The sequence below is a fragment of the Haliotis asinina genome, chromosome 12 (assembly GCF_037392515.1).
Source record: "Haliotis asinina isolate JCU_RB_2024 chromosome 12, JCU_Hal_asi_v2, whole genome shotgun sequence".
NCBI lineage: Eukaryota > Metazoa > Mollusca > Gastropoda > Lepetellida > Haliotidae > Haliotis > Haliotis asinina.
In genome coordinates, this window is record NC_090291.1 from 47,264,666 (window position 1) to 47,280,500 (window position 15,835).

The 15,835-nt window shown below is 40.3% G+C and overlaps 1 protein-coding gene across 1 annotated transcript; it reads right to left on the reverse strand.

Moving 5' to 3' along the window:
- Positions 1–1,333: 1,333 nt before the first annotated feature.
- On the reverse strand, positions 1,334–15,320 carry LOC137257720 (lysosomal protective protein-like). Its single transcript, XM_067795118.1, has 14 exons — positions 15,199–15,320; positions 14,616–14,785; positions 13,267–13,381; positions 12,717–12,767; positions 12,021–12,107; positions 11,119–11,274; positions 10,191–10,282; positions 9,337–9,433; positions 8,948–9,121; positions 7,923–8,065; positions 7,151–7,226; positions 6,858–6,944; positions 6,452–6,556; positions 1,334–4,600 (listed from the first exon to the last, which is right to left on the reverse strand). The coding sequence occupies exons 2-14, from the start codon at positions 14,777–14,779 to the stop codon at positions 4,517–4,519; spliced, it is 1,431 nt and encodes a 476-aa protein (XP_067651219.1). The 5' UTR covers positions 14,780–14,785; positions 15,199–15,320; the 3' UTR covers positions 1,334–4,516.
- Between the last annotated feature and the right edge of the window lie 515 nt (positions 15,321–15,835).

Genomic DNA, 15,835 nt, shown 5'->3' on the forward strand with positions numbered 1-15,835 from the left:
GTTTTTACATAGACACATACACGACAGAATGTATTCAGTATAGATTAGTAAATGTTCATACATAAACACTACCTTTTGCCAAATCCCGATTGAAATCCGTATAAAAGTAATTAATCAATCAGTGTGTTATCGGTTAATCCTTTGATCGATCCAGACACAATAAATGCCAAATGGGGACCTTTGTCGGGTAATCTACGTGGCGTTACCACTAATTATTCCTGTTATAAATTCATTCACTGAGCATCAAGTGAATGATGACAAATAACGTGTAGGTTTATACCACATAACACGGATTACAACCTAGCGACACCAAGTGATTTTGACAAATCGTCTATGAAAACAAGGGTTGTAACTCGGGAAATAGGCAAAGCAGGAGACAAAACTAAATGATAGTAGATTGTGAGAACATAGAGCTTTCAGTTTTCACAACAGTTGTCGCGATTTCAGGTTTGTACAAACCTGTAAACGAAATAGTTTACCCCCTGAAATGTAGATGAATTCTGCATAGACCATCATATCTATACCTACTATTACGTCACGGAGACGCACCGCTCTGATTGGTTGAAATTTCGTTTGCGGCTGCACTGTTGTCAAAAAGGTCAATTTAAGGTAATTAAAGATCGAATTGAGCAGTTTTAATGACGGGGTTTCATTTATAACGATGTCAGTTGGTGATTTATGCATTTGCACCCCCTGGAGTATATGTGATCTTTTATTGTTTAATTGTGTTGTAAAGATATATGTTGAAAGAAAGCAGGTGTGAATAACGTTTCACGTAATTTTATTGCACTTTCTTTTGTAGATATTTGGTGGCGTGTACAGATATATTTTCTTGTCATATGTATGTATTCTTTGTATGTAAGACATGAGACATACTTAAACAAATTGTCCCTCTAAATTGTGTGAGGTTAAATTGTACAAAACATGAAAGAAGCATTTTCGCTGACACATTGCTAGTGTATCCTGAATGTTTTAAGAAAAGTACTAACACGTTAGTCTGTGACTGTGACAAAGGGTCACGGGATGGGACGTCATCAAAGTTCCCGAATAGAACGTTTTTTATCTCACCTGTACAATATAGTGGCTGATTTGTTATCTATGACCAATCATGAGATATCTGTCACAGGGGAAATGTCAGGTGATGGGGCGTGGGCTAAATTTCTGAAGCAGAAGCAGACAGCTTGGATACAGATTGATTATTCGCCAGATTGTTGACCAGTTGATAGGCTGGATTTCGGCTTCATCAACTCTACCTGTCATGAAAAGGTTTGTGTATCGTGAACATCCATAATCGTGAGGATGCACGAAATGTACACACAGGACCAACAAGCACTTTGGCGAGTTTATTTCTCCTGAAAGGGCTCAAAGTGCTACATTACGATTATTATTACCCCGGATAACCCAATCCAACCATTTAGCGCACACTAGAAGTACATCAAACACAATGACTTGCTGAACATTTAAATGTAATTTGCACATTGTTACATATGAATATCTTCATTGAAATACATGTATTACAGAATTCAAAAAGTAACTCGATACTGATTTGTTATAAGGTATACACTTGCAGTTGAATCCCCCAAATATTTATGAAGATGGGCAACCCTATATTTATTTTGAATGCAAACGAGGTTCGGAAGATTGATAATGGTCGTGATTCCATAAAACAGGTTGTCCAATAATATAACAGCGCATTAGTTTGTTTTACACTCGTCACGGGACAACACTTTCAACAAAAACTGGACTCCCCTTTCTCGCAGACATGGTTCATGTGCCTGTATAAGCCTATCACATTACTAGCAATTGTTATGAAAACACTTTAATACTTCTTCTGATTAACGCAAAAAGGTAACCTCTCTCGTAAGAAAACCTAATCTTTGATCAGTACTACTCGCTGAAAAAGAGATGCTTTTTATTACCGCCCATACGCGTTTCTCGACCTTAATGAGGTAAATATTCACAACTTCACGGTGCAAACATAAGACCATATACAGAGTAACTAAAATATAGGGCAAATTATATCTTTTCATGAAATTAGGCATGATAGCCAAAATCATACGTCTCACTTCAGAACACCTTGAATTATGTGTAATGTACACAATGAATTACTCTGTTCGGGATTCGGGTGATCCTTGCACAGTCATAGTGGTAAAGCTCAGGGCCCCTGACCTCAACACGCAGTCCAGACAGCTGCCCGGCTAATCGTACCTACCAAAAGCTTTCCGGAGAATATGAAGGATCTCAAATATGACGGACTCTGGGCAGACTTGGTGATGGACTTCACCTGGTTTACTCCAATCGCTGTATAGACCAGCACTACATCGCCATCAACAAAATCAACTCCAAATTTCAGATTTCCAACAAACTTGCAGTTAAAAAAGCTATGGAATTCCTTGTTCCCAATATGAGTCTTGACATACACCGCCAGAGGATCATCCAATACAGTAATGCCTGCAAAAGTACACAATAAAATTCTGAAGCACCAAGAAGAGCCTCCATATTAATCAAGTCCCGTTCCCCAGAGTTGACTAGCATATATAAACGATTAAGAGAGGAACGAGGTTTGTAGGTTCTGTCATCAGACATGATCCTTCTGGTCAGGCGTTCGAGACTCTTGATATCTCGTTTTGTCGAAACTCCGAAGGAAAACGAAAGGACTGGCACAGGTATTGGTGGCTTTGTCTTTGTTTCGAGCATTTATACTCGAGTTTTATACTCGGCTCGAAGTTTGTCTTGAATCCGGGCATTCTAGAGCCTGTCTCTAACTTGCATTCGAAGACAGGCGTAGGCCTGATTATCCACAATGACTTGGCCTCCATGTAATCTGACTACCCTTGCCACTTTTCAAATGAAGAGCATTACATTTGTCGAGCCCAAATGTCATGCCAATATCAATAGAAAAGGACTCGACAAGGAGAACCTGCCTTTTTTCTTTTGGCAAGGAGTTGGAGTTAAAGGAGTAAGTGGTGTTGGGGATCTGTGCTGAGGTGGTCAGGGATGGTAACCCTCCTCTACATTGAGCAGAAGGCTCAAAGGATTTAAAGACCAATAACAAAACGCATATACCTGGGAATGATTATTGTAATAAGCGGTAGCGACTCTTACACGCATTTTAGTTACCACGATATTGGCAAAAAATGAGTTACATGTATCCTTTTACCATAATAGTATAAGTAGTATCACACATTTCATCATGATGCTAAATACATTTTATTTCATTTTGAAACATGTATCAAAAGTGTCCTGTAGGTTTCTATATAGAGTATAAACAACGACGCCCATCTAAAAGCAACATCAGAACATTTCAATTTAGCTAGCTTTGGGATATATTGCGAAAACATCTGATATATCTGACATACCATGTTGTATGTAGCACAACACCTGGCATATCATGTAGCATATGTTCACGTCCGACCAACAGTGTTATACATAGTGTGCTATCCAACACATACTGTATATAGGTCTTATTAAACATATGTTGTTATATTGTTCCACATCTGACATATAGTCTTGTATATTGCATCACACAGTCACCCTATAATATATGATCCCAGTGTTACATCAGTTCAATAACAAAATTATGTTAACTAATTACTCAATGTATAACTAAAGCAAAGATAATTTTTCAAAAGAGGAAACAGATCAAGAGTTGATGCAATCACAAGTCAGGTCTGAATACTGGGAATAATAGATGCCATTTATTTGCAAATTTCTTCATTTTATTCGTCTTTTTGGCAACAGAAAAAGATATCTTTTAAAGTCTTTATAAAGTTATTGTATTTCGGAATATCTCTCAAAGAAGAATACAAATATGTCCTTTTCCTGAAATGATTATATGATTAAATAATAAGTTGACTAAGCCGAAAATATAATTAAAAGCATTGCACAGTATGAACTGACAAAGTGTTTCAGGAAGTAACGCGCAAGCCGTGTCTTCAGTTATTGATTTTCCTATTTAGGTTGTTGATAAACGTTTGATTTTTCGTTCGGTCAAGGTTTGTCGGTGCCACAAACAACAGCATGGAACTTTATCACAGGAACACACGTTCACGGGCATGTTGATGTTAAAACTAATAAACGGCGGACGTAAACGACACAACCGTATCCGACACTTATTCCATATCTGTATATTGACAGCCGCTTTTTTCAGCGGATTTGAAGTGCCATATAGAGTTTGCTTCATACGATTCTGCTTTTTTCAGCATTTTGAAATTGTTGTGTGGCAGTTGATGATATGGTTTCAGAAAGCCGATCATAGTGTTGTGTTTGATGGTATGTTTTCTCTTATGACGTCACAATGCAACGTCTCTCGCTCAATTTCCAGTGTTTCCACATGATGTCACAGTACTATGTCCCTGCCTAAAACAACAAATCACATGCTGTTGGTTATATTTGCTGTTGGTTGTGAGTACTGGCTCTTCAACTTCTCTCGGTCTAATATCGAAATTCAAACATATGCAAATAGCTTATAAATTTATGAATAATGATAATGATGCAAAGCTTAAGATTAATTGTTTTAGAAAGGAATGTTTTTTATGAAGTTGGTAAACAGCACAAGAGCCGGTATGGGTGTATCTGAAGGAACCGTGTGGCCAGATCCCTGCAAACAAAACGTCACAGATTTAATGAAGGTTTGTCCTATCCAGGGGCAATTTTGACTGTCGGTTCTCATGAATTCACTCATTTTGTTTCATATCAATCGAAGTTACCATATATATTTATACTGAAGGTAAAATTTGAAGCAACACTAAATGTTTAGTCAAATCATAAAAAATCTACATCATTGTTCAACTCATGAATGCAATTTATCACACGCCCAATATGTTACCTTAACATCTAAGCACATGTTTTACACGTGCATTTCTCAGCCTGTTCGTGCACGACACAAATGGAAAGGTGGTGTCTGATTCGTGAAAACACGATATTGAGCACATGGTTTTGAGAGCTGCGTTCGTGATGGAATGGCGCGAAATCCGATGTCTGAAGCTCAAGAATGGCAAATTGTTGGCATGAGAAACGGTGGAATGTCCTTGAGACAGATAGCGAACCGTATGAATGTTTCTCATAGCGTTGTCAGTAGACTCTTAAAAAATATCGCCAGACGGGAGAGGTCAAGGTCAGACCAGGTCAATGTCGTCCACGAAAGACGTCTGCAAGGGATGATCCCCTGTTGCTACAGATGGCACATGAAAACCCATTCCACTCCACTAATCAGTTGCGTCAGAGGTGGCAGCATGCAAATGGCGTTAACGTTTCAGGGGAACTGGGTAATAAACGTTTACTCCGTGGGGGTTTAAAAGCACGCAGGCCTGTGAAACGGGCCAGACTGACTGATCGTCACAAACATCAACGTTTGTTATGGACTCAGCAACGTCAACGCTGGAACTTACGCACATGGCGTAGGGTAATATGATCCGATGAATCCAGGTTCAATCTCTACGTTAGTGACTGACGTCGCCGAGTTAGACGTGGCAACAGAGACGAACTTAACCCACGATATGTCTACAGTAACTTGGGGTGGTGGATCAGTGATGGTGTGGGCAGCCTTTACCTACGACGCCAAGGCTGATATCAAAGTTGTCCAAGGGACAATGAATGCTGCAAAATACGGTCGTGACACCATTGAAAACACAGTCGTTCCATTCATACACGCTTATCCAAATGTTGCCCACATTTACCAAGATGACAATGCTCGTCCTCATAGGGCTAGGCTTGTTCAGGACCTTAAACAACAACATGGAATTGATTCTATGGATTGGTCAAGTCTGAGTCCAGATTTGAATCCAATTGAACATGTCTGGGACGCTTTTGGGAGGCGTATTAACGTCGTGATCAACCAGTTAACAATCACAGGGAGCTCTCTGATGCAATTGTGTACGAATGGAATCACCTTCCTATGCCTTTCCTGAGGAACCTGGTACTGTCTATGAGACGTCGTTGTGATTAACAGTCATGGCGGATACACTCATTATTGAAGATTCTGCATAACCTTAGACGCAATTAATGACGTCATTCTGCTTCTCCGAATGTCATAGAATGTTTTCCGAACACTTACTGTACAATTGCATGGACTTTCTTCAATGAATTGACAAACATTTTTCAGGTAACATTTCAGTGATTTGACACACCTGTAAAGAAACTGCTGTTGTTCAGTAAACTGAAAGAAATGAACGTTTCCTTCCATATGTTGTCATTGTCTATACCTCTTCCTCTGTATATGTCAAATTTATAGGTGTGAGAAACCCTTACACTTGCATAGAATCGAATTTACCTAAATTAAAGATCGTGAAATATTGGTGTTGCATCAAATTTTACCTTCAGTTTATTTACACTCTAATCTATGACATGCAGATACGAGGTTTCCCTCATACAAATAGATGAAGGGACGAAGATCTATGACATACGTAGCCCGGAAAAAGCATTATACAGATGACAAGACAACGAAACGTACCTTGACAGTGACATACACGAGATTCTCGAATCCTTTGGCAAATCCAGCCACTTGTTTTGTCTTGTCGGCGGCGGTGTAGTACCATGGCGTGCGGGACTGAGCGTACTGTCAACAACGGACGTTGGTGTCAAAAACAATAGATTGCACGGTTTGGATAATAGCAATACAAATCACATATCACTTTGGTAGCTGCACACACACACAGGCACAGACACACACACAGAGACACAGACAGACAGACAGACAGACAGAGACACACACAGACACACAGACGCACACACACGCACACACTCACACAAACGCTCATACATACATGTCGCTATGTCAGTGTGATACCCTTCCAAACGAAGTCTAATTCCAGGTTAACCTCGCCGCCTTGATATGCTATTCAGAAACAGTGCTCTACCTTCTGGGCTAGGGAGTCGACAAACCATTCGTCTCCCATAAAGTTACAGGCCATGTCTACATCGCCGTTGTACACCAACACCCGTTTCTGTAACAACAATATTCCCTCCTTCCTTAATATCACCATACACATGAAATTAATAGTTGTCATCTGAATAGATATGTAAGAATGATCCCAATTCACCATATTATTCAATAGCTGAATGTATTGATTCACCGCCATCAGTATACTATTATCTCAAAAATCATTTTAAGGAAATAGCTCAAAATATCATTTATTTGGTTATTACATACCTTTGCTTTGAGAACCTTGAGATATTCGTCCCTCACGGTCCTGTAGATGGTTATATAGCCCTGCCCGACGGCTCCGCTAAAACAAACGAATACCTCATCATTAATGACACAGCTTGATACACAAACTGCAGGTTAGACATTACGTTCTGTGCCAGTGTGGAACACATTGATCTGACAGGATCTGCTGACGTTTACAATTGACCTACCCAGTGAGGTTGTTTAACTTGTCGCTGTGGGTGTAAATTAACTTGATATCCTTCAAGCGTAGGTGATGTATTATACATACCATCTAAACAATTTAAATTCAATGAAAAATGGCTCATTATATAATTATATAATTCTTGCACAAATACACCACCCATAATTTTATAACATGTCATTCCATTAAGATACAATAAGCAAAGATGGCGTCCAATTTTGCTTACGCAGGGGAAGAAACACGTATATAGCATTGTAAATCTGTATACGAGATTCCATTATTGTTTTATGACATGAGAAGGTGGAGTCCATGTTTGCTTAAGCACCCAAAGAAATCACTATATACATAATACAGTGACCCATAAGCATATTATTGTATGGTTATCTTCATTAAAATCACCTAAAGTCCAATGAAGGGTTGCAGTGGAGAACTAGATCGACCGGCATCTATGGTAGGTAACACCGAGCGGTGAACTGACATAACGTAAAATGGGATCAGAATGTGAATTAGATGTAACCAAAAGCGTTAATCATTATAATGAAATGTGTCAGAACCAGCCAGTCTGAAACCTACCTGCAAGTGTCCCAGCGTTGGACTGAGTCCGGTATATGGAGAGCAAGGCGCACCTGTGGTTGATTCAGGTACACAAGGATGTTTGTGACATTGAGGCAGGGGGGCGTCATCCGGAGCTTCTCAGCTGGGAGACTCTTTATCAGCTTGATATGTAAAACAATATAATGATCGACATTATCTTGAGGAATAGCTAGATTTAGAGACACTGTATTTTCACGTGCTTCTTAGAGATTCTCAGTGCTGTTGATATGAAGTTGATATGAAGTCCCATTGTCCCATTGTCCCATTGATGACAATACGACGTGACGTCACTCAGTATTTATGGGTTAAGGCATCTAATGCAAAGTCATATGTACAATACTTCACAACCAAGAAGGTTTCTCGGAATATATGTAATACTAGTGCCTCCTTACCTATTCTCTGTGGCCGTTTCACATCCTCCGCAAATAACAAATTCATTAGACAACTTTCAGACGTGTTGCAAACGTTCCTACGGATGTGTTAAACCCATGCCTCTTTTTCACTGATATTACCACCATTTGGGGCTCGTTTCACATAGTAATTTTCACTGAATCGGCGTCCACGTTTGCTCAAGTATTTTGGCGAAGATGTTGCCTGGTGACCCATGAGAGAAAAACGGCTTAGAATTATCTTCGTTAAAGGCGACTAACGGGATGAGGGGTCGGGTTCGCTGACCTGGTTGCCACATGTCATCGTATCCTAAGTATTGTGCAGCTCAATGCTCGTTCTGTAAGGCATCACAGCATTGTCTGGTTCAGACTCGATTATTTATACAGGCCAACGCAATTGACCTGGCGTGCTACGTCAAACAACCAATCGTTTCTCTTCTTGTTGACGTTAATCAAGTCCTGGCAGCAAACAGAAGCAAATCATCTTTGCAGCGAGTTTCTCTGTCCTAGAATACTTATTTTCAGCAATTGAATCTGCTTTGTTGTATATCAGCAAGAGTACTGTATTCTCGAATAGCAATGTTTTAGTTTTTGATAATATTTTTTGAAACTTACTCTAGTTTCGTCTTGCACTTGGGGAGAGTGCGGCAGAAACCAGCCAAAGTTGGAGGAGGTGTAGGTGTCTGTGTCGGCGTCGTATGTCAGTCCTGTCGCCGTGTTCACGCACTGGCCGTACAAGTTGTAGACGTTGAGGCCGCTGCCGAGAACTACTTGGTAGGTCTCGAAGAGCTGAAGAGATAAGCGCCATGTGTTCTGTAACTTCAACATGCAGACTTGACAGTCAGAATCCACGAGATGCCACTATACCATGTCCTGCCTTTTTCTCCCTGACGTTAATCACAGAGTGCTACATCATCATTGTCGTCACTATACAAAGTCTACTAGGTTCTATAACACACTGCTGTTGAAGCTTTGGGGTGACAGATTTAAAGTGTAAAATGTACCGCTCTCTTGCAGTTGGTGTCGTTGGAGATCTGGTCAAAGAAGTTGCAGCGACTCTTCTGACCCCCACAGCAATGCGTCATCAAGAGGTTCCATGTTCTGCAAGCGAGGAAGTGGAGATAAACTACAGTCACAGATATCTTACCAAAGACACAGAACCTGTGCTACAAAATCGGTGATGCGATTACATGAATACTGGAAATGGTAATATGAATTCACATTACGTGCTCCCATTAGAGGACGAACCTCCACAATGACATCGTAGTGTACACTTTCCAGTAAATAATCGTCACAAGTTGACGTTTGGCCTTTGTCAAACATTTGCAGCTGTTAACAGTTAAATTTGGTTTATGATGTTTACACTCAAAAGCATTTTGTGTAAAGGGCATTTGCCAACTGCTGACACACTTCAAATGTGGTTGTATGACAAACAACTCCAGCCTTTGGTCTCTACTTTTACAACTTGTGAGGTACATGCTCTTTTAAGTGCCAACTTTCAAAAGGTTTGTTAACATGTGAAAGACATTTTCAAATTTTACGCATCAGTGACAAAATGATGTCCAATGCAATTCCCTAGCTTAACCTGAAATGCGATGTTTTCCAGGTGAACATATGACTTTCCTTTGCGTGTGTTTATGACGGGTGTCTTTGGTATCATCACTATGTCGTGCACATGCCACTTTAAATCATTGTAACAAAACGTTTCGATATTACCAAGCTGAACACGAATGTTGTGGCTTGGCTGGTATTTCACCATAATACCAACAGTACAGGCAAATAGGGGAGGGAGAGGCTAGTAACTCTGGTCTGCTAAACCTTCTAGGTTGAAAAACAGATACAGTGAAAGACGACGTACATGTCACCGATGAGTCCGTGGTAATAGGAGAAGTAGATGAGAGAGCTGTCGCTCATGATGGCGTCAGTTACACCATTGCCAACTGCAAATCCCTGAAAAGAGATCAGAAGAAGCATCAATGGCTTTATCATTTATGGCAGCTGCAGCATTCAGACAGATAAAATACAGCTTTCTGACAGGTATAATACAGCATTCTGACAGATATAATGCAGCATTCAGACGTGCAATACAGCATTCAGACAGCATTCTGACAGATATAATGCAGCATTCAGACGTGTAATGAGGCATTCCGACAGTATTCTGACAGATATAATGCAGTATTGAGACGTGTAATGCAGCATTCAGACAACATTCTGACAGATATAATTCAGCTTTCAGACGTGTAATGCAGCATTCAGACAACATTCTGACAGATATAATGCAGCATTCAGACGTGTAATGAGGCATTCAGACGTGCAATACAGCATTCAGACAGCATTCTTACAGATATAATGCAGCATTCAGACGTGTAATGAGGCATTCTGACAGAATTCTGACAGCTATAATGCAGATATGGCAGGGAACCTCATTTAGTATCCTCACAACTGTGAGTGAGTGAGTGAGTGAGTGAGTGAGTGAGTGAGTGAGTGAGTGTGAAGTAATATTAACGTTTCCACTGAAGTCCTGCTTGGTGTAAGCTCCGTGAAATAACAAATACTATCTTCTGGAAGGAGGAAACGTCTTCTGATAGTATGAAATGAAACTACAGACTCCCACCTTCTAGGTAGTGAGTCTGTCCTCTACACCACAGAGGTGTGTAGCACTGTGGTTGGTTGATTGGTTTGTCATGACTGATGTCGGCCATATGTCTTTTCACTGTGTTTTAATTCGTGTGTTTTACCAATGTCGCTGTGAGACATTTTCATGCATCCTCGCTGTACTAACTCACCTTAAAGTTTATGTCTTGGTCGTCGACGACGAGTGCGCTGAGTGTCGGCACATAGATGCCCCCGTAGCTCTCCCCGGTGATGTAGAAGTCGTTGGTCTTGTACTCAGGGTACTTCACGAAGAAATCTTTTAACGCGAGGTAGTTGTTGCGGGCTACCTAAAACACATTAAATTACAATGACTAATGACAAAAAAACCAAAAAAAAAAACAAACTGTAGTAGCCATTGTTACTAAGCTTCTTGTTTTTGTTGTTTAAGACCGCACTCACCAACGATACGATGGCGGTATGTGGATAATCGACTGTGGACCAGACAATCCAGGGATCAACATTATGACCATCTACTTGGGATAGGACGACATGTACCAACCATGTCCCCGAGCCTGACTACACGATCCCGCCAATCGAATGTTGCTACCATCATGGGTTACTGAAGACCAGTTCTAACCCCGCCCTTCACGGTTCTGTTACTAGGTAGCATCATATACGGCCACTGTCAAAGGACAACATTGTGTCCTGACACGTGAGACATCCAGTGGTACGGTCGAGATGATGACACATGCTGAACATTGTGTCCTGACACGTGAGACATCCAGTGGTACGGTCGAGATGATGACACATGCTGAACATTGTGTGCCAATTTTACCACCAAGAGTGTATTTTTTTTGTTTGAGAATAAAAGTGTTTGAGTTTTTTCAAGATCATTGTGCAGTCCTTAAGTGTTCCACACTTGCTGCAATGTCTTCGTTACTGGTAAACACGCATTTCTGATCATATGTTATTATAAGAAAATGTAGGTATTGAAGGCATTGTTACAAACAACCAAGACTTGCAGTTCATATGTTAGTCATATGCTTGTGGTGCTGTCCATGTGTTATTAGTTACCACAGAATTGTGCAGTCACCTCGTCGTCATTTGTGGTGTAGTTTCTGTCGTTACTGTAGGAGAACCCGACACCTGCAGGGGCCTCGAGAAACAGCATGTTGGCGATCTGGTGACAGAGAAACACCTCATTGTAGTGAGTGAGTGAGTTTAGTTTTACGCCTCTTTTAGCAATATTCCAGCAATATTACGACGGGGTAGACCGGAAAAAGGGCCCTCATTGTATCAAGTCATACATTTATATATAAATACGACTGTGTAGACACCTGTTGTGGACTACAAACCACCAATGATTAATAGGTTATAATACCTTCGTGTCCAATAGCAATAAGACGCTATGGTACAGGCAAAACGGTTAACGGTTAAATATCGATATTTTGCATGTTTACAACGGCCTTGTAAAGTCTATACGTCACACCAACCAGATGAAATTGGCATCACGATGAGATCACAGAGAAATGTATCAAGTGTGCCTCCATGGGCACTACCAAACTAGCTGGTAGACATGCCAATGGTATGATTATGATTATGATTATGATTATGATTATGTCAGTGCCAATGTGAAGTTCTGAATCAATGCTAACCCAAATGACTACAGCTTGTGCACATATGAACAGCCATCACGTTGGTGGGAGATTGTTAAATATTGAAGAGAGTTGTGGCCCTTTTCTTTCCCGGACCCACGCACACCTACATTCTCAAATCCTTTCCAGCTTACCGCGCTCCAGCTATATGGATTGTACTCCACCGTCTTCCCGTCACTGGCTATCTGTGATCGACGAAAAAGCAAACATGAAATGTGGCACACTTAGATGTACAGATTATCTATGGATCTAATTTTATGGGTGCATTGAGAACGAGCACATTGCAGCTTTAGAATCAAACACTCAGTGAATGTTGCTTAATTAGTTGTTTTTGTGTAAAACGTAGACTTGGTAACACGTCCGTGTGACGCATTTCACTGCTAAAATACTTTGATTTCACCTCACCGCAACAGCTCGTTTACAAGCTATTGATGTCAACGTGGCTTATCGGTTATATGTATTTATTAACGCCTAGCGTTAATATATTAGAGCTCTACCGTAGAGAATCGGATGTGGACTACACAAACCAGTGATGGATAATATGAACAACGTCCTGAGCGAACCACGGGGTTGAGATCCCTTCAGTTAACTAAATCACCAAACCTGACAACCAGATCCACTGAGCTGCGTACATATGACAGGGGCAATAACAATTCTGCATATTCAAGCCTTAACATGTCTCACCTTGAACGGCCCGTTCTCTGTGAGGAGTCCCAACAGGGAGCTACATCCGGGTCCTCCATTCAGCCACAGGACAACTGGGTCAGTCTTTGGAGTTGAACTCTGAGACTCAACAAACCTAGAGGACATGAAAGTGATGAAGGTTATTACTGTTACTGCTTGGCGGGCGAGGATGAACTACTGTACAGACTATGTTGGTTAGGAGAATGAAGCGAGCAGTAGTATTATATCACGGTTCCTAGTACTAAGTATTTATTACGCGTTAGACATTTTCTATTCTCGAAAGGGTTTGGTTACGTATGGAACAATCAATATGTTGATTCTGAGGGTAAGTTTATTTCAGGACTAACACAAAGACTAAATGATATAATATTATTTGCAAGAATGGTTTGCAAAAATGTCACTTTTCGGTGAATTATAAGATGTTTAAATGTACTTTTGATATCGAAACATATCTTTCATGTCTCAATATAAAAAAATAGGATTGCGTTCTTCACATGATTTATTTATCGAAAGTGGAAGATTTAAAAATGTCGAAAGAGAAAACAGAACTTGCAAACCATGTGATCGTAACCAAATACAAGATTAGTATCATTTCCTTTTAATTTGTCCTGCTTGTAATTCCATTAGGAAGTTGTATATTAAGAAATATTAATCTGTCCATCCAAACCTTGATTATTAAATAACACAAACCGTAGTATGCTTCAAAACATGCCCATGTTTGCGTACTATGCCATGTTGTTTAGAGCAGAATATATCTTAGAACACAATGTAACCTACCGTTGATTATTGTCTCTCTTTCAAGTATATTTATGTGCTTGTAAATATCGATGTAATAATGTACATGTACAGTACCGGAAAAAATAGTAATGAAGACGCGTTACTCCAAGTAGCAGCACACTGGGGCTACGGGGTGTATTTGCAGGTAATCTGTCATCACTATTTGATCACTACATATTGTCACAGTTCTCACCTGTAGTCAATAGTGAATATATCACAATAGCGTCTTTGAGTGACATATTTAGAAGTTGGTGAATCAGAAAAGGACAAACTTCATGGATGAACAACTTCTGTATTCGGGTGATGAGACATTTCGACATAGATTCTTGTATCGCTGTCAGTGATCCAAATAAAGACGTTGTTCATCCTTAAGGATTATCCTGTACCACAATAACCTCACATGAATCATTGTATTGATATTCTGACATCATAACTGGTCAACTCTGGGTATGCAAACAATATTTGTTCAAACAATATCTAGCAATATGTGTTACCACCAGGTGTTCTAACAACAACATTTGTTACCACCAGGTGTTCTCACAGCAACACATGTTACCACCGGGTGTTCTCACCAGTAGTGCAGCTTCCTGGTTCCCGATGCCTTCAGAAAACCAGAATACTGCTTCCAGCTGGGGGGTCGACTCAATCCGGGCAACTGCGTGACCTCGTCCTCCGGTACAGCAGCACGTGCACCCAGAGCGAGGACAGTAAGGAGGAGCCAGGATGTCATGATCATACCTGACTGTTGTGGAATTTATCAGTAAATATCACTTCTTCATATTTCACGGAAGGACAAATTGGAAGACATACATATAGCATTTGAGTTCAAACATATTCTGAGTGGAACGGGAGAAATGTAGCTGTTAAATTATATACACTGGGGAAAACACGTTTAGAATGCCCTTGTTTACCGTTATTTAGGACAACCAATAGCTAAAAAGCGCTCACTCATCATGTCAAAGATCTGCTTTCGATAACCTAAATCAGTGGGTACAAAGTACAAAGCAAATGTTTGTGCCACAACCTTACAGTGAAACCATTACCACATCCCAAAGCAGCAACATTAAATTTGAAAAATTAAAAATTACAATTAACCTTAAATTGCCAGCATAAAAAATCAGTCAAGTACATGCTATCGACATGTTCAGGCCTTACCTATCTGATGTATGTAACCGCCGTATAGACTTGTGTCTGGTAAACGTGAATTGTGTAATCTGGTTTGCTGTGTACTGTCATTGCGCAAGCCCTGTACATCAAGTTAATCCAGTTTATGTGATGTGTGTTATACATATTCACCCAATACCTGGGTTGGAGCAGTGAGAGATAGGGGCTACCCAGGGGTATGCAACTGAAATGTTTCTCCAAGCTGTGGGTTGCATGGCAGTGTAAGTATTTAGTCTCAGAAATATCAACTCGTCAAGACAATAGATAACGCACAGATTCTATTGCAGTGGGTTACCCAAAATAGGTGTTTTAGAGTTCCATTTACATACACGTGGAAGCCGAGTTGGCTGAGTGGGTTAGATCGCTGACGTTTGTTTTTCACTCTCAAATCGTACGCTCGAATCCGCGATGGGACTCAGTTTGAATCCCAAATATACCATATACTACTTTTGACCACTGTCGTAATGGCGTTGTGCATTCATAACAAATCACGCATGCATACAGCTTAATTTCATGTGAAGGGAAAGGTGATCCAGCTGTCTGAGGTGATAGAATTTACGACCTGGCTGTTTATTGGTCTGTCTGTAAAAGGTAATTGTGGGTTTCTCAAAACCACATCCTTGTGGGT